This window comes from Anomalospiza imberbis, chromosome 18 (assembly GCF_031753505.1).
Source record: "Anomalospiza imberbis isolate Cuckoo-Finch-1a 21T00152 chromosome 18, ASM3175350v1, whole genome shotgun sequence".
NCBI classification, from domain to species: Eukaryota; Metazoa; Chordata; class Aves; order Passeriformes; family Viduidae; genus Anomalospiza; species Anomalospiza imberbis.
Genome location: NC_089698.1, coordinates 8150014 through 8173004, shown reverse-complemented (window position 1 = coordinate 8173004; position 22991 = coordinate 8150014). Strand labels below are relative to the sequence as shown.

The 22991-nt window shown below is 40.6% G+C and overlaps 1 protein-coding gene across 1 annotated transcript in view; it reads left to right on the top strand.

The window, feature by feature from the left end:
- The window catches only part of MAPK1 (mitogen-activated protein kinase 1), a 33827-nt gene that overhangs the window by 6012 nt on the left and 4824 nt on the right, over window positions 1-22991 (top strand). Inside the window, exons 2-8 of the mRNA XM_068208849.1 lie at window positions 10157-10339; window positions 11388-11577; window positions 15770-15886; window positions 17581-17695; window positions 18250-18381; window positions 20489-20598; window positions 21324-21451. Of these exons, the coding sequence (XP_068064950.1) occupies window positions 10157-10339; window positions 11388-11577; window positions 15770-15886; window positions 17581-17695; window positions 18250-18381; window positions 20489-20598; window positions 21324-21440 (964 nt within the window). The 3' untranslated portion in view covers window positions 21441-21451. The remainder of the gene's footprint in view (window positions 1-10156; window positions 10340-11387; window positions 11578-15769; window positions 15887-17580; window positions 17696-18249; window positions 18382-20488; window positions 20599-21323; window positions 21452-22991) is intronic.

The window sequence follows — 22991 nt, the reverse complement described above, 5'->3', positions numbered from 1 at the left end:
CAACTTCTGGTTTTTGTGTTAAACCAATTGTCCGGTGATACTTTTCCCCTTAAAAACATGATAGTCTGCCTTGCTGCAACTTGGGACCATCCCCTCTTGTCCTTTGTACTCTGTCTCTGAGAGGAATCTGGATCACTTTTCTTAGTGATTCCCCTTTACGTAACTTAAAAGAGCAGTTGGATGTTTTCCAGCACCACCCCATTTTCCCCTCCTAGCCTATACAAACCCAATTTCTTCAATTTTTTTTCTTTCATGTCACATCCTTCAGCTCCCTATGCATCCTAATGGTTTTCTGCTGGGTTTGGTCCAGTACTGGAAGGGAGGAAAACTGGATGCAGAATTCCAGATGTGCCCTCACAGCAGAAATCAGTTCCCTTGACCTGCTGCCTGTGTGCATTACACAGCCCAGTCCTTGGTCAGCCTTCATCGCTGGGAACTGGCACTGCTCATGGATGAAATTGGATGTTGTTCTGACAATTTGGAGAAGGCTTTCACTTAAGATGAAGTATTTTAGGAACTTTTAAAATAATATCTGGAAAAAGTCCCAGACCCAGAAACATTTTATTAAGTGATTTCAATTGTATTTGATTTTGATTTTCAGGTCACTCAAATGAAGTGTATGGAGCTATACACATATTCAAAAATATAGCTTCTATGTTATTGTGTTGTAAGGTAATTAAAAATAATAGTGTAATAATGTGAAATTCAGTAGTATATTTCATTTCAGTTGATTTATCTGTGTGAAATGTGTGTTCTGTTAATTGGCAGGATGGTTATTAAAGACACTGGTTTGCTTGTGGATGAATCTCCTTTTCAGAAGAGAGCTTGTTTTCCTTTGCTTTAGTACAACTTTTGGGTATATGTTTGAGCTATTCTCAAACTTGTCTTTTTGCAAGGTGCACAAAAAAACCAAATGCAGTTCACTGTCAGCTTGGAGCAGGTAGATTGGTAAGATAATTCCAGCTTGTAATAAATGTCACTGATTCAGATAGGGTTATTCGATGGTAGGTCCTTTGGCAGGGTGTCCTGTGCTCCACTGGGGGCAGGAGTTGGTTTGAGCATTCCTGTCTCCACCCGTTTCGCTGGGGAGAGCCGGTGCAGGGACAGCCTTGGGTCCCCCTCAGTCCTTTCTGCACCCTCCTGGTGCCCCCACGCTGCCTGGGCTTGTGCTGTGCCCCTCCAGCCCAGTGACCTCTTAGTGGTGGATTCAGTACTGGTTTGTGTATATATGTCTTGTAGAAAGGCTGCAGTAGAAATATTTTTCAATTAGATTTGGGCAGAATCTTCACGATAGTTGAGTTTTAGCAGAGTTGTGCACATGCTTTTATTGTCCATCTGCTTGCAGTACCCAAAATCACAACCACCTAAGTTCCCCTAAGAGGAAATCTCTTCTCTTGGAAGTTCTTCTTTTGTATTATAAGAGAATTTTCATAAAATACTGAAATACTCTGTGGTGATTAGGATGCAAATGAGAGTTTTTGTTACATGGTGGAAAGTAATTCGTCTGTGTTGTGGGTATGTTTTAAGTACGAGCAACTCGCAATTAGGCTACAGTTTATAATGTGCAATTACTTCATTTTGCAGTTTTTCTTAACATTAGCAGCTGCCACTGCAGTATATTACTTCTTGCTTCTTCAGAAGGAAGGCAGATTGCTTCACCAAATATTGCTGATGTGTCCTGAGTAAAATTGCAGGTCATTAGAGCACTCCAAATCAATACTCCCCAAAATGCTTCAGTCCAGAATTTGCCCAATTTTATTGGGATTTGGATGTTGCAAAATATCCCAAATGACATTCAGGTTGACTTTTATATTGGATTTTTTTTTTTATTGTTTCATAATTGTGAAATAGCTTCCTTTCAGCTACTGTAGCCGACATGTCTTAATGCTGATACCTCCTCTGAACAAATCACCAAGCTGTGAGTATGCTGAGGGTTTACTGTTGGCATGTCTTTTTAGAAACATGGAAAAAAACATGCAGAAAATGCCTTGTAATCTGATACAAAGGGAAGTAACTTCTGATAGTGGTGAGATGCACACTCAGTGCTAGTGGTTTGGTTGTTTTGGTTTGCAAGTGAAATACTGAACTAACCATGGCAGAGTGGACAGTAGCAATGACCTTGTTTTCATCAGTGCTTTGAGATAGTTTTCATTTTGCCCTGATGTTTCTGTCAGGTTTAGGAAAATCTCTGCTTTTGAGTGTGCATGGATGATTTTGTTCTATTTTCTGTTGGAATGAAATACTGTGAACTATCTCTTCTGAAGATTTATGTGGTATGGAATCAATTAAATAAGCTGATTTTAGGAGGAGTATATGGGATATAAGTCAAATTAGAACCTTAGCAGACAAAGGACTAAACCACACTGGAGGATTTGTTAATCCTATCACCACTCACAGCTCTCTGGTAGTGCTCTCCCTTCTCTCTAGGAAAGGGGAAGTGTTTCCTGCACACATTTATGATTCCTGCTTTGCTGCTTGGGATGTGGTGGTTGTTTTCCAGGCTCTGGAGTAACAGTGATCATGTTGCTGACCTGTCCTTTGCTGTCCTGGTGGGTTTTTGTTGCCCCTTGAGGAGCCTTAAGCACAGGGGGAGGAGGTGGGCACCTCACTGGCTGTGTGGAGGCTGAGCTCTCCTGGGAGGCCCAGACACCTGAGCTGAGCTTTGCAGGGATGAGCCTTGCAGGCTGACCTGTGCTGATCTTGGGCTGTGCTGCTGCTGCAGGGGCAGCTTTTCCGTCTATGCCTCTGCTCTGTCACTCCTTCCTCCTCTCTTGTGCTGGGGCCTGCACAGCTGGAGCATTTGCCGTGTTGGAAAGCTGGTTTAGCTGAAGAGTGACTTCATAAAAAAATAAAATTGAAAGGTGAGAAGTTGAAATGATGGATACAAAGCCCTGTGAGTGCTGGTGCTGACCCAGGAGGGGAATAGGACTATGCAGGTAAAAGCTTCTTTACTGTTCTTGCTTCAGCTTGGAGCTGCTTTAGTTCTCTGAACTGACACAAACAAAGGCACTGCTCCAACCAAACCAGTGAGAAAGGGCAGGGATGTGAGGCATCAAAGGGAGAGTGAACCACAGCCCCTCCTTTGAATTCACTGAGACCTTGGGTGATCTTGTGTTGCTGATCTCTTACAATTTTAGCCCAAAACTCATTCCCAACAGGAATTTCTATACAGATGAGAAAGACAGTGATATTTAATATGGTAATATTTTATCAAAAGTGATGGGTGCCTTTGGAATGAATTTATTTCACAGATGCCAAAGGGCCTTTAAACGTAGTGAAGTTTGTTAAATTTGGCATCGATGCTATCAAAGGAAATACTGGCAGTGCAGAGCAAGTAAACCTCTAAATAGGGAAGGGAAGTGGGAAGGGAAGAAATAGATAAAGTGAGATGTTAGAGTTTTCTATTTTCTGAAGACTAACTTGAAGTGGCTTAAAACAGAGTAGGCATACGTGGTGGTTTGAAGTCAGTGTTCTACAGCTAAAGGTAAGGAAAGAAAAATACACATTAGAAGAGATTGAGAGAATTGATTTTTTCCCAAACAACTAAGATTAATCAAAGCACCATAAAATTAAAAAACATCTTTAGCCAAACAGTACAGAACCTTGGGTGAAATAGCCACTATTTTTCTAATGCCAGTGTTAAGGTGTAGTTCTAGAACTGCTGCTCTTCATAGTTCTGTTTAGTAGGTGCTAACAAAACACAAATCATCTGGTCTGCCACACCCAGGATTATGAATTGACTGAGCTTCTGGCAAAAGTAATTAATTTAACAGACTCCATTTTGCATGACTAGCTATTCATTTTCAAAATACTAAGAGTGATCTAAAGAATTATACTGAAAAGTAATTATTATGTGCATAGTAAGTAGCTTAAAATTGAATTTTTTGCAAGGATCCATCAAATACTACTTTTCAAATACTGAAAAATAAAATTGAGCCTTTGTAACCTATTAGAGCCTAGAATGGTTTGAGTTGGAAGGGACCTTAAGGATCAAGTAGAGCCAGCCCCCTGCAGGGACACCTTCCACCGAACCAGGTTGCTCCATGCCCTCTCCAGCCTGGTCTGGAACACCTCCAGGGATGGGGCATCCACAGCTGCTCTGGGAAGCCTGTGCCAGTGTCTCATCAGTATTAATTACATTTATTTGAGCAGATACAATTAAATGAAATGAAAGCAAATCTTAGGAAGTTATGAAAGTGCCTTAAGAATTTGTGGTGTGATGGGCAAAAACCTGTAGTAGATCAGATCTGAGTAAAATCACTTCAGAGTAATTATTCACCTTTGTCATGGGAGGAAGGAGTTGGCATAGTTGTAGCAGGAAGCTTTACTATCAGGATTGATTTGGATTGTTAAGAGGAAGATGACTGAAGCAGTAGGTGGTAGAGGTGGAGGCAGTTCTGTTCCAGTTTGACCCAGTAAGCCTGAGAGGTTAACTGAAAGCACAGTGGAGTCTGCAGGGGTCACATGGGCACCCTGCTATGGACTTGTGGTAAAATAAAGGGCACTGATTTAGAAATTACATTTCTTTTCTCCCTCGTTGGGTTCTTATTTGTTAGTTGTTTTTTAAAGAATCTAATGGTGAGGTAACTCTCCATTTTCATGGGTTGCTGACTTTCCTGCATGGCAGGAGTTAGTCTGTGAAACTGAATCTTTGATGGAGAAACGTGGCCGTGTATTAAGATGCCCCTATTTCTGTAGTTTATTTCCTGAATTCTCAGCTGACAAACCTGAGAAATGCTTTGTTATTGAGAACCTCTTCTAGAAAAAGCTGAGAAATCAAAATGAAACTGTGACATGAGTTGTCTTTTTATAAACAGGTTTCTCGAAACAAGGCAAGTGTAATCGCAATATAAGTAGGCACTTGTTCCTTCTAAAACCAGGTGCTGATTTTGTAAATTAGTGCTAATAAAAAAGTCTAATGAATACTAGACTTGTCTTCAAAATATTATGAATAAATGGAGGAAAGTAACAAATATTTCTAGTAAACGTAGGTGTTTACAGTTGGCTACAATTGGCTTCAACAGTGTAAAAATGACACATTACTCAGTGTCCTCAAATAGTCTTTGACTATTTTTATCCTTTTTCCAGTCTTTTCTCTTTATTAAAAAAATCATACACTGTAGCTGCTCGCTATGGTTTAATCATGTAGAAGAGGAAAGTAATTATTCTAAAGAATCTGGAAGAGTTAACATCTGATTATTAACAAAACAGCTCCAAACAAAAAACCCAAAACCCTCTGCAAATCTGCACTTCTGCAACCACCTTACCCCATCCCGAAAAATTACAGTGAACAGTGTTACAGTGGTTGTTACTGTGTCATAATACTGCATTATTTTATTTACAGGAGTCTTAAAAATAAGTTTAAGCTATTTGCATTGTAACATGATAAATGTCAGCATGTTGTGGAAATGTCCATGGTTGAGCTAAATGTAGACTGAATGAAAAGATTAAAGATCTCCATAGATCAGCTTGCTTGCTAGGAAATATTTTTGCCTTTCCTATTCTGTGTGTAAGCCGAATTACCCAATATTTCACAAAGATTCTTATCTCTGGATATGCCCTTGGAATCATGTTTCCACAGCAACACAAAGCTACTGATAAAAAAAAATCCCTTTTAAACTTCAAATCAGTCTTTTATTTAGAGTTGTAATTAGGATGTTTGCCGGTAGCGTTGTGTACTTTGTGTGTGTGTGTGCTGAGAGCAGCCTGTAACACAGCCACGAGGTGAATAATCCTCGAAATGTTGGAGGAACATGCCGTGGTGGGGAAGCCTGCAGGCAGCGTGGCAGAGGAGCAGGCAGTCGTTTTTCAGTGTGAAGGACCAGCCCTGTGTGGGATGCGGGGACTGCCAGGAGCTGGCTCCTTTCCTGCCGGCAGCTGCGGCGTGCTCTCACTTGTTCCAGTTCTGCCCCAAATGAAACATGCGAGGAAGAGGAATGGGTGGAAGAACATGCAGCAGGCATTGTGGGCACAAGGGGCTGAGCTCTGGCACTCGGCCACACGTGCCTGGTGAAAGGTTCCCTTGCCGCCAGGGAGTTGATGGGCGAGGGGCGTGTGCCCGAGCCGCCTGAGCGGGCAGCGCTCTGGGCTCCGGGCTGCCGTGCCTTTCTGGTCTCTGCTCCTGGCACCAGCCCCGCCCTGGGCTTCTGTGTAAAAAGGAAGTTGGTACCAGAGAGTAGAAGGACAAAAACTGGCTGTAAAGTTATGTGGTGCAACTTCTTGGGTTATAAATGCTCATTTGTTTATTTTGTGCAGCTGTGCCTGATGTTTTACTTAGTCAAAACTTTATTATGTATTTACAAGATACTTAAAATCGGGAATGATAAACTCTGCTGCTGGGGCTTGTATTGATTTTCGCACGATGTTGCAAAAGTGTCTAAATAACGGTGCCATTGCAGGTTATCACAGGTTAGTAACTACAGCTTGAAACAGGAATAATGGGCAGTTGTAAAATCTATATGTAAATTTATCACATTACAGATAAATAGCACTCACAGCTCAATGGTTGCTTCAACTTGTGAAGCTGCACATGATTGCGGTAGAAATAAATCCTCCCTTCTAAATATTTAAAGTGTTGGTGTCTAGATTCATCATAATGGGGCAGTTCTGTGGGTGATGATCAGTACATGTGCTTAACGATTAGAAACTAGAAGCTATAAACTGGCACTCCAAGAGTTCTTAATATGGGAACTGTTATTCCCACTTTACAGATTTTTGTCTTCTCTGGGAAGAAGTCAATATAATAGAAAGTTCCTGACTTTAGAAGGTGTCCCAGTTAACAGCTTCATTGCAAATACAGCCAGTTGTTGTGAGGTTTAGTAGAAGCTGACAGCCCAGGCAAATAGGTTACACTGTGCACACTGGGACAGCACTGCCAGAATGCAAATAATCTAAATTTAGGATACGTTGGGAGGCGGGTGGGATGTGCTGTGGAGCTGAACCTGGTCGGACTGCAGGGGGAGCACGGGTGATCAGGAGCTGCAAATGGGATCAGTAATTGCGGCTGCAACCCGCAGAGATGAGCTGGTGCACGGGCTGCAGGGAGCTGCACCGGGGCCTGCATTTGCACCTTCAGAGTGGTTTTGTTTGCAAATACTGGAATGCACACTATGAGCAGCATATTTCTTCAGCAGAGCTCTGGGGTGGAGTGTGTAAATCTGCTGCTGGTGGCAGGCAATGAACGGTTGGATGGAGGGAGAGCTTGGGAAATGGTTCAGTCTCCCTTACAAAGGACCCGGTTCTGTGAGTTTAAGGGGTTTCCTGCATAGTCAGTCAGTTATTTCGATAGGGCTGCATAGGCCAAAGAGGGGTCTGGTTGTAGCCTGACTCTTCAATTCCACTGAAGTTCAGTCTAATGTGTAGCTTTTACACTTTCCTATAGCATGTGCCAAATCAAGAAAGCATTTTTTAAGGGTCACAGAGTTTACTTTAGGCAATATGTGCTTTAAGGGCTGTGGCTGAGAACATGAAATGGTATTAACTAGATAATACAGATTGTCAATGTACCTGCATTATGCATGACATTTAAAATATTATGCACTAGCAAGTGTACGTGACTGCTTGTATGATTAGGTTCTTGCTCATAGAAGTTGAGATAATTCCTCCGATGTTTAATCAAGTTACAGAAAGGCTTATATTTCAAAAAGTGTGACATCAGAAATAAGTCCAGTATCCCCTTTAATGTTGCAGCTAGACAGTATTTCAGTGTTACTCCCCTCAGCTGAGGCAATGGAAGCTTAGCTGCGTTAGTGTGGGGAGATCCAATACAAACACGAAGATGACTGTATGGGGAAGGTACCCTGGAGAGGAAACTGATTGCATCTTTATTCCAAATTTTTTTTCCTCAGTGAACCAGGTATATTATAGTTGAACCATCAGAAAGAAAATTAGCCATCCTTTTCTAAATGACAGCATAAAACTTTTGCTAAGAAAATGCTTGAAGGACTGTAGGTGAAACAGCTACAAGAGAGGAAATCTTGGTATGTTTCATTGATGAATTCATGTTCATTTAATCTGTACAAGGAAAGATAACATTTTCCATCAATAACCAGCTCTTGCAAAGCAATAATTGATTTATCAAATATTTTAAGGGACTGGGAGCTTTTATTGAAGCAGCATCAATGGGTAAAAATTGGCATTTATCCTTTTTGTACTCTGCATAGCTGCTGCTGTCCAGTCCTTTGAAAGGACGTAAGATTCTGCATTGTGGCAGAAAAAATGCTCAGGTCAGTACAGAGGAGGAGGCAGGAGGTTTGTTTATAATGATGAAATGGCCCATAGGATTCTTTCCCAAATCCAGGTTGTTCGTGCTTCAGAGTTATTTCTGGTGTTGTTTTCTGCTTGTGACCGACCTCACTGGTCTATTGTAAACACCACAGGTGATGAGCTAAGAAAATTACTGGAGCCCAAGTGCTCTTGGAGGCTATGCCAAGTTCCACTTAGAGCACTTGGTTATTATCTATTTTGGGACGAGGAGCTGCTAATGTGTTATCTATACATATGCAGTAGCAACAGTTGTAATGAATACTTGCTCAGCATGTGGCATTTCAAAGCTCCCCATGGAGCATTTGAGTTCAGTGTTTCTAGAGGCAAATAAATGGTGCTGACTGTGGGTGCAGGCCAGGGGTGGGGATGAAGGCAGGTCAAAGGGATTGAGTGGGAAAACCGTGCAAAAAGAATGTCATTACAGTTAGGTATGCATGTGCTGTATGAAGATCTTACCGATGACACTAACTGACTGAATTATATGTCCATTTGAATAATGAAAGTGAGAAATTTTAAACAGTTTTGCATCCAGTGATGACAGTACCATCTCAAAAACACCTTGTTGCACCATATTTCTGCTTAGTTGTCAAAGAGCCTTGATGTGGCCAGGCATTTAAATTCCTCTGAGGTCTCCATTTCTAATTGGATCTTTGCATTTTATTCTGCTGTACCCAGTCACCAGGTACCTGGACATCTCAGCAGAGTAAGGCAAATTAAAAGTGTATCAAAGAAAGTTCTGGGACTCAGTTATAGAAAACTGGTAGGATATAAAGCGTCCTTGGCTAGTATGATTATATTTTTATATTAAATAGTTGAAGCTAACAGAAATGTATGGAATGTAGGCTTGATTAGTTTTTAATTTCCTAATAATGCAGTAGCGGGCTTGAGTAGGGACAAGAATCATATAAACACATCCAAATTCTAATTAATTAAATTACCATATACTTCTAATACAGTAGAAGATATGATAATGAGATGCTTTGTAATTTATATAAACAAGACCATAGAAAACATACTAAAACTTTTTAGAATTCATAGTCCAGATTTCAGAAGATTAGGTATGTTTTACTGAGACTTCTAATTACACTCAGGCTGTGATGTTCTTCATGAATGCGTAGGCATGTTGAACAGAGATATTACTTATTGAGCCTGTTTATTGGTGTAGTTCTGAGCTCCTGGAAAGAGTCTTGTACATGTAGGAGGCAGTGAGTTCCTTACCATGGGTCACAGTCACTGTGATCCTCACTGTGCTGCTGCCTGCTTCCACTCCATGTGTGTACCTGGATACAGCTTGCTTTCTTCAAAGTCTTGTTATCTTTGGAACTGAACTGGGAAAGGTGTTGTCACAAATTCTCCATCTCTTGTTCTTCCGTGTCTGTTGCAGAGGTGCTGAAAGTGTAGATTGATGGAAGCATGAAAGATTGTGACAACTGGTATTACTTGTGGGAGCTGGACACAGGATGTGGTTTTCTGCTGCTTAAGAGAGAATTTCTGAAGGTTTTTCTGCAGCCCAAAGTGAATGGGTTAACTCTAGATGAACTTTCTCAAACTTCTGATGATTGCAGCATATAGAAAAAACCTCAGACTTGGTTGTTGCACAGGCTGAGAAAGAGGACAAATACCTTTTTCTTTGTGCAGTACCCACGAACCACAGACTCCAAGTCAGCTGGGAAAGCCAATGGTTGTAGAGACCCAAATAGGCTGGTGAAAGAACAACAGTGTTTTGTCAGTTCACCAAACTAAAAGGCGTGTCACTGTCACCTCTCCCCATTTGGTAAAAGTAAACGTAAACAAAATGCACCACCCCTGTGTTAAATGAATTCACATTATTTCTTTCTGAATTGAATGAATTTAATGTTCTTTGTAATTGATGTTACTGATTCTCTTCTAGTTCTGCTTATGATAACGTCAACAAAGTTCGAGTTGCTATAAAGAAAATCAGTCCTTTTGAGCATCAGACATACTGCCAGAGAACTCTGAGAGAGATCAAGATCCTACTGCGCTTCAGGCATGAGAATATTATTGGAATAAATGACATTATCAGAGCTCCAACTATTGAACAGATGAAAGATGTGTATCCTTTCAGTGTTATTTGGCATCATTAGTAATGGTTGCCTCCTCTCTTTTGATTGTTTCTTCCCCTTCATCCAATTCCTTCCTAAATATTAATAAAAGTTGGCTTCTGTTATTGTAAAGCAAAAGGGAAGTTAATAGTATTTTGATCAGTTTAGAGTTTTGATGTAGATGAGCACTAGTTTAATTCTTTCTTTTCCAGGAAAAGAGAATATCTTCTGTCTTCCAAGGCAAAGAACTCAACATTGTAGAGAAGATTTAGTTTAGTCACATAATTCTAAAACTACATTTGATCTTAGTAGAGCTGCTGTTACAACTGGTTGCTTTGACGAGAAAATAAAATGGCCAGACTCTGCTATAATTGTCTCAAGTTTCCTTGAATTTAGGGGGAAGAAGATTTTACTTAACTCATTCCTGTCAAAGCAGAAAAAAAAAAAACAACAACAAAACAAAAACAAAAAACCCTTTTTTCATTTTTGTTGCAATATTATTAAAAAAAATAATCTGAATGAGCATATTGGGATTTAATTTTGGTAAGAGAAGGACTGTTGTGTTCAGTGTAGCATAATAAATATATCGGAGAGAAGAACAGCTGGATTTTTAAAGTGGGGGGATGATGAAGAAAATTGATCAGAAATGATGAGATCTTCTACAGTCCTGCTTTTATGCAATTGCAAGCAAATATCTTGGAAGCTTATTACTCATTAACCAAAAAACCACCCTTTGTTTCTTGGCAAGCAGGATAGGAATCAGATGAAATTAAGATTCCAATAAAAGTCAAGCTCTACTATGAAGAAATAGAGGTTTATGATGATTAATTTGAGAGGATCACATGCTGGTGCCTCTTTATTCTATAAAAGGCTGCATCATGTAACAGGATTGATTGGATTCCAAACTTGTAAAGCAAGAATCAGCTACACAATTTCATAATTGTCATCAAACAGACAAATAAGAGAGAAAAGATGCTCTAGAAGTTTCCTTGGGGACTGTACATTGTTCTATGACCTGATACCAAGTTTTTTTGCTGCCTTACATCTAATACCTCACAGATACATTGTGCAAGATCTTATGGAGACAGATCTTTACAAGCTCCTAAAGACTCAACACCTCAGCAACGACCACATTTGTTACTTCCTTTACCAGATTCTGAGAGGGTTAAAATATATCCATTCAGCCAATGTGCTTCACCGTGACCTCAAACCTTCAAATCTGCTGCTTAACACCACATGTGATCTCAAGGTGAGTTGAAATTTCTTACAGATTTTCCATGAATATGGGGTTTTTACTGGGTATTAATGCGATTTTTGTCCTGGAAAGATTGCCAAAACATTATTTGGTTTGATAAAATAATTATCAAGATTTAAGTGACTAAGAATCTGTTAGACTGCTGTAATGAGTGCATCACTGTTTCCATCTGGAGGCTGACTTGGAAACAGCCTCTTTGAAAGCTGGGTGAAAATACTGATCTGAAGCAGCATCATGTTTACCTCAAAAGTAAACTCAGAACTGTGTATGTTTCAAGATTTGATTTCTCTGTTTACACTGTTAATGTTTTGTTGTTGGAAGAGGACTTCATATTAGTGGGCAGCTAAAGCGGCGTCTGAGATTCAGTGCTGATTAAATGCATGGCAGTGACTTAGGGAGGGAATGTTCTAATTTGCATTTCCAGTGATCGGCTCTGTACTCGTTAATACTACAGAAGGATGAGCTTAGAGCTGTTATGATTCTTGGAAAATGTCAGCTCAGTACTTAGTGGCATTCAGTAAAGCAAACCAAGTGTGAAGAAATAGAACAGAAATCGAGAACAAAACAGAAAACATGCCATTCTGTACCTTTCAGTTGGTTTTGAGTCTTCAGTGTGATCATAGTTATCACACTTCTCCTGATGATATGAGGAGAGCAGGATTTCAGATTACTGCTCTCCATAACACAAAGAGCTATTTAGCCTGGATCTCCTCTGCTGAGGAACAGAGGAATCCAGTAGAATTTGCCAACATTGATAACGTTGTCAGTGGCACAGGGATGGTGAATAGGGAGCAGTTGTGTTCACTGTCCTTACCTATGGAAAAGGCTGGGGGGGAGGAAAGGAGCAGGTGAAGTTTACTTGCAGCTTTGTTAAGTTGTGGAATTTGATACCACAGAGCACTGTAGATATTACAGTTTTTAAAAAAACACCAAGCAAGTTAGCAGAAAAATACCCTTATTGAGTGCTCCCTGAGGTTTAGAGTCCCACAGGGCAGATCCGTAGGAGATGAGAGAGGCATTGGAATATGTTCCCCTTTGCACTGTACATCACGTATTTGCTGCTGGCCACTGATGGAGTGGAATTGCTGAGTTTACAGTGCTTGATCCCAGGTGGTACCAGTGTGTTTGTTGAACACTGTGTTGCTCCTAATTACCCTTTGATTTTTAGTGTAGCTCTAACTTTCTCAATAAACAAACCACAAAACAAAATAGCCTCTTCTAAGTGTGAACCAGTTGTGGGCTGTACGGGTTTGTCACAATTCCAAGAGTGTCACACAATTCCTTCCTGTTTGTATGCTGATCCATTCTAAAGACTGGCTACATGATCAATTCTGTCTACATAATGGAAACTCACAATTAATAAGACAACCAAGAATTGTTACCTACTGCAGCAGGCATGAAAAGGTGATGAGAGAGGGATTTTTTTTTAAGGAAAACTGCAAGTTAGTGTTTGTTTCGCGATTTTACCAGTTACTCAGAAGATGCAACTGTTTGAACCACCATCTTATCAGTAGCAATTAAATGTAATGTCTCTGTTTCTTTTTATACAAATAACACAGAGGCACAGGCTGCTCAACAATACAACTGCAGATATTTCAGTATATTAGTAGTACTGTTGGTGTCATTTCATTTGCTTAGAAAATGGTTGCATGTACATGATCCTCCTAAATCTTCCCATCTGCTTGATAGCTTCATCCAATTTTAAGCCATCTTTGTTTAAAAAACCCGATAGTGATTGCAAGAACATTGTTTTCAAGAAGTGGAAGCTAAATATATAGATAGGATGCTGGTTCTATTTATTTATTTATTTATTATTTTAAAATTTATTTAGCAGGGAAGTAACTTCTGTCTCAGTAGCATCTGTTCTGTCTCTCCAAGGCATGAAGCACTGACTGACATACCTGGGTCTTTCATGATGTAGCTTTTTATTCTCTGCTATGACTTAGTGAAAATGCCAAGAAAATTTGCCTGTCACTGTATTGCTCTCAGATTATTCATTTTATTTTTGTTACTGTTTTTGTTCATGCGGAGAAGCCTAAAAACCGACTCCTGGTGCTTTGCCTGCTACACATCATCATTTGGACGGGCACAGTGGCCCCACAGCCCCTCCAGCAGGGCAGCTGCTCTCTGTGTCCTGTTGGCACAGGGTGAGAAGTGTCTGCCCTCCCCAGCTACAGCCAGAGCTGTGCCCGTCCCTCACCCGGGGCTTCAGGCAGAGCCCTGCATCTCCAGCGTGCCTTTGACTCTGGGCTCTCACTCCTGTCAGCTCTGCAGCCAAAACCTCTTCCTCACAGCTTCAACCTTGAAGTCTCTCTCATTAATGGTGTTTCTGCTTTTCTGCTTAACCTGTTTCTGCTCCAGTCAGCAGGGGCTTTTTGTCATTTTAATGAGCTCTCTTTGTCATTATTCTTCCTTTCCATCCCATGAGCATTTTTCTACTTGAGTTGAGAGATTCAGAGACATCTCCTGTAATTCATTTCTTGCTTTTCATTGTGGACCAGACAGTGTCTTTCTTCTTTTGTTTTAATAGTAACAAACCCCTAGCACTTTGCTTTTGTGTCATACTGAAAATCTGCACAAGTCTCTTCGCCTGTAATCTTATCTAGCTTTTTCCGAGGTTAGGAGGAAAAGATTACAACAATTTTGCCTGCTGCATAATTATTTTCTGAAATCTCTAAGCTGTCCTCTTACGGTTTCTTCGTTTCTTTCTTTAGAGGAGGCTCTTCTGATTATTTGTACTGAGTCTCTTTATGTAAACTAATTGCACACAAGGCAGCTGCTCTGTTCCTGTAGCCTGGGAGAACCTTGCCATACTTTAAAAAGGTTCTTTTTGGGGTTGTTTTCTAAGGATTCAGGGAGCTGGGTTTATGTTTTTAATACGTAGCTGAAGTAATGACATGCAGCTTGGCTTACGACATTCATCATTGCCTTTTTTTCAGACCCTCTGTGTAACAGTCAGCTGCTGAATCTTGTCTTTCAGATGTAGCTTTTAGTCAGGTGAAGTATTTTTTCTCCATCTGATCTATCAGTTATTTTACTGACAGGCTGTCCCTACAGGAAAATTAAGAAATATCTGCCAGGGCAAGTGAGGTTTCTGTGGTTTTGGTAGGATTTTCCATTACTGACTTTATTGACTATAGCCTATTTTCACTTCATATTTTCAATATAATCACTGTACACAATTAACTATCTAAGAGTAAATATTATAAAACAAATATAGCAGAGGAACCTCCCACTGATTGCCACTCCTACATGTGATGCCTGGTTTTCCTGAGAGTCTGTATTCTTTCATGGAAATACACTTTGTGTGTCAATCATAACCTGGTATTTTTTGGGGGGCAGCAGAAGCTTGTGAATGTGTCTAATGTGCCACTCAACAACCTTGCCATTGACCTTTGGGACAGTAAGAAAGGAACAGCTGCTCTGCTCTACAGCAGTCTGTCTTCACATTTTCAATTTTCTTAATTTCTCTCTAGACACTAAATAGCTCTGAAAACCTTGGAGCCTCCTTACCAGAGCATAATTAAAAACACCTTTTTCTTTTTGCTGAACTCACTAGTCTAGATCAGTGTTTGTTTTTCTTTTCATAGTTAGATAAAACTGTTTTCCTTATAAGGGGTTGAGAAATATTTTCTTTCTTGTGTTTTGTTTTTGGGGGATTTTTTTTTGTCTTTTACGTTTATGCTTCTGTCAACAGCCCGTAATCTCTCCAGTCTACCATTATCTCATGATTGGACAGGTTGTTTCTTATGCAAAGATGCAGTTATGATGATAGCTTTTGTAAAATCGGGTGTTGAACTTGGTTACAAATGTGTTGGTTGCTAATTATGTTTTCTGGAAGTCTTAATTGCTATTCTTTTTGTTTTCTGGTGAGTTTCTGAGAGGTTGGAGCAGTGTATCTTGGCCTGTTTGGCGAAGGTGCTGTAAGCAAGCCCGTAGTGGAACATAAATTGCGAACTGTTTATTCTTCCTGGCCCCTGAATGGCAGTTGGATATTCTTTGTAATTGATCCAAAACATTTTTCTTCACCTTTGTGCAATAACTTTTCTAAAAACATAGGTTGCCATCTCTGCATTTGTGGGTGTTAACATCATTGATTGGGGAATGGTGAATTAGTAATGTTATAGTATTGGAAATGTGTGTCTAATGTGCCTTTTTTTTTTCCTATTTTCTTCTCTAAAACCAGATTTGTGACTTTGGATTGGCTCGCGTTGCAGATCCCGATCATGATCACACAGGATTCCTGACAGAGTATGTGGCCACACGTTGGTACAGGGCTCCTGAAATCATGCTGAATTCTAAGGTAAGGGCACAGTGAGCTGCTGGGGTGCTGCTGTTGCTGCCTATTCTCTTGTGAATTCCAACTGTTCTGGGAACAGCAAGCCCTTCTCTGTTTTTAGGATCAGAATGCACGCACAGTCTTGGGGAGAAGTGGGCATGGTTTCCAGTAGAGCTCCTGGCTTGAAATAAATTGTGATTCTAGAAGCAATTATTGGGTACTAGAACTGAGAAATCACGTGCTCAACTTCCCACACCTCCAGTTCATTGCCAGTCATGAGACTGCTTCCATCACCTGCTGTGCCTCTGAGCAGGACAGGAGTGGTAGGAATGAGCATTCCACTGCTGCCTCCATCAAGGCTGCAAATGTTACCTTAATGTTATCTTGACATCTTAATTTAGGTGTAGAATGTATAATGAGGGTGAATCTGATTCTGAATGAAGGCATGTGATCCTTCTTATGTGTCAGTCTTAATTGCATTCCCATAGTCTTCACGAATCATTCCTTTGGTTTTTATGTATTTTGAATTACTGTTGTGTTCTGTGGCCGTTTTAAGGTGCATCCAATCCTTGTGTGGGTGCTGGGTGTCCATCAGAACCCCTGTGTTCACTCCCACAGCCAGACACTTGTTAGCCATACACCTGGCTGACACCTGGAGCTGTATTTTATATTCTGGGACAGCTGTTGTTGCTGTAGCATTTACAGCTTTTCCAGTTGGTGGGTTTGTTTTGGTATGTCAATAGTGTGTCCAGGCGCTTCAAGAAAATAGATGTCTGACCAATTGAGGGTGTTTTCCCCCAGCTTCTTGTATTTTAAACTCACATCTTGTATTTTAAGCCCTCACTGAGGCCACAGCACTGGGCTACCCACATCTACTTATCAAAGGCTTTCACAATGAATATATTTTGTATTAGGTGGTCACATTAAAAGTTCCTGGCTTAATGCGTGATTCCTTTTATGATTTGGCGCCTTGAACACAAATGGTAAAGGGATGACATCCTGAGGAGCTGGTGCCCAGCGGCTGTGGGGTCAGTGGGGACAGAGCCTTGCCAAGGGAGGGGCAGTGGCAGCAGGCCGGGCACAGTGGGGCTCTGTCACTGCTGGCTTTCACTGCCTCTTCTGTGAGTGGCAAGGGTTAGCCATACACGTGGGTATCCCACTGAATGTTTGTTCCATTGCTGTTCTATCCCAGTGACTGCTGTGGTCTCCTCCCAGCACCTGCACCTCTCCCTGCCTGTGGTGTTGTGCAGAGCAGCCAACCAGCAGCCATTGATTTGGCCATTTCCCCTGTTGCCAAAGGCCTTGTCCTGGAGTGCTGCTTTGATCCCCTCAGGGACAGCTGCTTTCACACATGTTCAGCACTCTGTCAGGGGTTGTGCAATTCAGAATACCTGGTTTCCAAAATGTTTTAATTTAAATTGGTTATAAAATTAGGGAATCTCAACAATTTGCAGTTGGTAACAGGTTTAGCTAAACTTAAAAAAATCCTTTTGGAAAACTGTATCTTGGAGACTTCAGTTCTTGCTACCCCTTCAAAGAAGTGTTTTGATATATGGTTCTTGATTATTTCATTTGTACAGAAAAACCAAACAGCATGAGCAAGCACAACTCATCTAAAAAAGAAGACGATTTGTGTGCACTTTCACAGTTTACTGAAGTAACATGTTGCTGCTGTTACACAAAAATTTTACAAGAACGTGTTTCTGCTTCACTTGCAGGGTTACACCAAGTCTATTGACATCTGGTCAGTGGGCTGCATTTTGGCAGAGATGCTCTCCAATAGACCCATCTTCCCAGGAAAACACTACCTTGACCAACTTAACCATATCCTTGGTAAGCTTTATGGAAAAGCAACATTTCCACATCTGTCTGTCTCTCTCCATCGTTTCTGCCAGCTGGGCTGGTCTTTCTCCAGTGGGTTACGGTGTAAGGTGTGGATCTGCAGGTGTGTCTGCTGCCCCCTCTAGTTATTTTTGCAGTAATTACTACAGGTAATCATTGTTTTAGGGACAACTAGAGAATACTTAGCAATTTATTTACTACATCAGCAGATATATTTTTAAAACAAAATTTAAAAATATAAGTTAAAAGCTCATCTATTATTAGGTCCAGGTCAAATTTTTAAAAATTTCTTTAGGTACACCACTTATTGGTATCTTTTAAAGAGATTACAGATCATTAGAAAACTCAGATCCATTTATTTATTTAACAAATGGCTTTTAGTAAAAGTTTCTAAAAACAACTCAGGTATTACGTATCCTTAAAACATTTGGTCTGAAATCTCCTTCCCAGCAGTTTTAATACTTAATTTTAGCAGATACCACATTAACAGCTGTGTTAATGTGATTTTCACAGAATGCACTATTGTTTATATTCATATTTTTTAGGTATACTTGGATCCCCTTCCCAAGAAGATTTGAATTGTATAATAAATTTAAAGGCCAGAAACTACTTGCTTTCTCTACCACACAAAAATAAGGTACCATGGAACAGGCTGTTTCCAAATGCCGACCCCAAAGGTATTTTGTACTCTATTATATTGTATCAAAGTGATGGGAGTTTCTGTAACCTAAGAATTTATCTTTAGATTGGAAATAGAACATGCAGACACCTTATAATAGCACTGTAAATCTAATATCAAATCATAAACCAGCACAAAGCCCTCCCACTCGTTTATCTTTTTAATGCAGTTTTTAGTAACTCTAAGGTTACCTGTTGTAGAGTTTGGTCTTTAACTTACATGTGAAATCCAAACTCTTGTCGCTGTCCTTGGAAGCGCAGTACATTATTCAAGTGCTGATCATCAGCACTGGGTCTCAACACTGGCATCAAACAAGTCTTGAACTTTGTTTCTGACATCAGATGGGAGGCAGCTGCTTGCTGCTGCCCTGGATAGAATTTTTGCAGACTGTTCATCAGTTGTAGGTTAAACAGGATTTCATCAGTGGGTGGGATCCTTAGGTACCATGAAGACTTAAAATTTAATGGGTTAAAAGATTCAGTTAGGATGTGTGGAGCAAAAGTTATAAAAGCAAGGAATATATTAATTGTTAACCTTTCTTAACAAGGCTTTAATAAGGGGTAAATATGATTTTGTTGTGCTAGATAGCTATTAATTTACCTTTTATGCTCAACTTTGTACAGTTTAAGGGTGGTTGTGTTCACCTTACAGTGCTCTTTTACCTGCTCTAGCACAATTTGTAAGTCACTGCTTTTTTTAACTGATACGATAATTTACTCTTGGTGGATATGAGCAGGTACTGAATTACCATGTAAAAGCTGATTTCTGCAGATGGAACTGTATGGAGCTGATTATCCCTGTCATTGAGGAAAACAGCAGTGATTTATTCTGCTTTTATAACAGTGCTCATCAGTGTGAGAATCCTCCCTGTGGGCTTTGACAGCTCAGATGGCAGCAGTGCCGGTATCTCAGCTGAGGGGGAATGTGCAGTTGGGTGCAGCCCCTTGGCAGTGACACCCTGAGGGCAGCTGTGCCAGGGCAGCTTTCAGGAGCTGGCCGTCACTCAGGGCAGGGACGGTGCTGTGCCCGGCTGGGGCTGAGCACAGGAGCTGCCGGCGCTGAGGAAACCACAGCAAAGCACGGAGTGGTGGTTACAGTGCAGGTCTGAGGCTTTTGGAGCTGCCCTCGAGTGCAGGTGGGTGTCTTGTGCAGTGCTGAGTGCTGCAGAGACCCAGAGGAGCTCACTGCAGTGGTGGGTGATGGTGCATCCTCCCTCCCCAGGCTGGGCTATGACCTCAGGTCACAGGTGTGCTCCTCATCCTGGTGCAAGGCTGCAACTGCTGCGCTGCATCAAGAAGCCTCTCTTAAAATTCTGGTTCATAAATGATGTGGTGAGGAGAAGAAATGTGATGATATCTTAGGGATATCTTAGAGCTTCTTGCCCTGTAATCACCTTTTTCTCTTTTTGGAAAAGGGAAGTGTGTTACAGGCAAAGTAGCTGACCAACTGCAGTAGCACTGATCTGTGCTGTCTGTCCAGAGTTTCACCAGACCTCACTCTGTCTTACTGGATCTTTAGGTTCTTTACGGATTCTTTGCGAGCTGTCTTCAACAGATTTTGCCTGAATCTCATGAATATAAATGTATTTACATCTTCTCTGGAGAGTATCTTCTGTGCTGCTGCTTGTGCCAGAATATTTCACTATGATGATCTAGAACATCTAAGGACTTCTGGATGATATTTTCATCTGTAAACAGCCAGGTTTTCTTTTCAGAATAAGAACATATTCATAATTATTTATTTCAGAAAACCTCCATCTTAGTTTGGATTTTGGCACAAAAATCCAAAGCATTTTTCTGAGAGAAGAAAAAGTCTCATCTATTTAATTTCTGTTGTAGTTCAAGCCAGATTGTACCGTAGGGTTCGGTGCGTTGCTTGCCTTGCCAGCCGTTGTGGGGCTGAAGGGCTTGGGCAGGGTAACACCTCTGCTGGAGCCCAGGAGTGCTGAGAGAGGGGCAGGCACAGCCTCTGTGCCCAAGTTACAGGTGCCAGCTACAGCAGGGGAGCACTGACCTTGGGTAGTGGGCATTGTCTGGGTAAGGTCAGGGTTTGTAACACGTTTTTGGAGTGTGTGTTAAACCCTTGCTCACTTTTTTTCCTCTTAGCACTTGATTTGTTGGATAAAATGTTGACCTTTAATCCTCATAAGCGGATTGAAGTGGAGCAAGCTTTAGCCCATCCATATCTGGAGCAGTATTATGATCCAAGTGATGAGGTAAAGACATTGTTAAAATGTAAACTTTGATAAAATGATCCAGCTGATTATTTTCTATTTTAGTTCAAGGGTAGTATTTCTACTGCACTAATGGAGTTGAAGAACAAATTGCATCAATTTACCAAAATTTGTATTTCTCACTTTAGTACAACATTTAGGAGGTGCCACACAATAAATAGCAGCTCAGATGTCCTCCCTCTCCAGAAAATGGAGATTCTCATTTCATGTGAGGCCTGGTTTCATAATGTCTGAGGCAAAGGAGGAGAATGACTGAGTTTGCCATCAGATTATGCTTTAAAAGCCTGAATTGGAACTGGCTGTAGTTTACGTACAGTTCTGAGGAGATTGCTGGCTCCTTTTTGTGAAGAAATAGGGGGAGGAGGAGATAACCTAGTTTTCCTGAAGGGCCAGATATGTTTATTCCAAGAAGTAAAAATGTTTAAGATAATTTTTTTCTTCAAGTAGATACTGAGTTATGAGCCTCAAATAAGTATTTCAACTTGTAGTTTGGATTTGACTAGCTACTTACTGTGCTTGGTGTAAAATTTGGTAAACTAATACGTAAAATACACATAGGACTAATAGGGGGAGTTCTGCCCTGAAGACTGCTCAGTGTTAGATATTTTTGTGAAGGACATTTTCAGACTTTTTCCCCATCCATAAAAGGACTGCATGAAATTCAGCACAATGACATTAGAGTAATCATGTTTCTTTGTGTTATTAAGCCTGTAGCTGAAGCACCCTTCAAGTTTGATATGGAGTTGGATGACTTGCCGAAGGAAAAGCTGAAAGAATTGATTTTTGAGGAAACTGCAAGATTCCAGCCAGGATACCGATCTTAAATCGTGCATAGGTAAAGTCACAGCTATGGGGGACACTCGGGCAGGGGGGCGTTTGAGACTTTGGTGCTGCTGGTGAAATGTAGGACTTGCCTTTTCCAGTACCCAGTAACTCCCTCGCCAAGGACCTGAGCTCAGTCCTGTCCTGTTTTTGTGGAACGTTTCTGTTTGCCCACAGCATTGAAGTGTCCACATGGAATCCAGCCAACTGCCCAAGGTGTTTACCTTACTTGTAGGTTACATTTAGGGAATAAGAATTGCATTTCAGTAATGCTGCTTAGAATAAAAGCAATGGTAATGCTTTGAAATGCAAATTTTATTTTAAAAAACATTTTAGGGGGCAATGTTCTTAATAATTTACAGATACGTAATTTTGTCATATGGCTTCAAATGCTTTTAAAAAAACCTCCTCCTAAATGTAATGTACAGAGGAGAAATCTCTTAAATTATTTTAAAGGAAAAAACCCACACACAGAACTTCAATAGGATCTTTAGTTTTAGGTAGCTCCCAAATAGTGTGAGTAAATAAGAATAGGTATTGAAACATTCATAAATTAATTGTGATTAATCTTCCTAGCATTTTGAAGGTCTGAAAGTTTAATTTAAGATGAAATTCACTGACTGACTTTTTTTTTTTTAACCAATGAACTTAACTGGTCTTGCTGTACCACAAGGCCTGCAAGTCTCAGGAGTTTTATACCAAATTGGTCAAACACAGACTTGATTGGAGTACCTTTGAAACTTTTGTGATACTAAAGGGGAAAGTATCAAAGTTTTATGAGTGGAAAGGAAAAACAAGCCAAAGGCAACAGGCTGCCCTGGGTTTCCTGGTTTGTGCTCTCTGTGCTTTCTTCCCTCAGAGCAGCATTCTGCAATCACTGCTTTGTGTGGGCAGTTCCATCAGGAAGGTGAAGTTTTGAGCCAGGGCACTTCCTTGCTGCCAGAAATCCACAGCTCTGCTGGCAATGTGCAGGAGCTTTGTGGATTTGCTATAAGCAATACTTTTTCTGCACTAAAAATGTGATTTCAGTTTCTGCATTGCATATACCCCCAGGTTTTCATTTAATGATGAATTAACAGGAAAGAAAAAGAAAAGAAAGTGGGGGAAACTTTTAAAAGTACAGTTTTTACTTTAGTAGGGTAACAGCTGTTGCCACTGGCTTGAATATTTAGATGCATAGAAGCTCATAAGTGAACAAATTTCAATTTTTACAAATACTGTGTTTTGTTTATTTAAGCTTGCTAGGTGATACTGGAACTGTTGTAATAATTAAAAGGTAGGGAAATCTAAGGTTCACACACTGGTTCTATTCGTTGGCATTGTTAATAAGCAGACCTGGGACACAGTAACTGACTGGTGTTAATGTCCCACCCATGTTTTCTGTGTGAGGGCACAGCTGTGCATGTACACATGGTGGAATAAAGTTACAGAAATTTTTAGGAACAAGATGAAGCCTGTTCCTAATAGGCTGTAGTCTCAAGGAAGGACAGTGAGTGGTTACTGATGTGGTAAATCATAGTTGGTGATCTCTCGCTTGCCTCTTTGCTCAGACC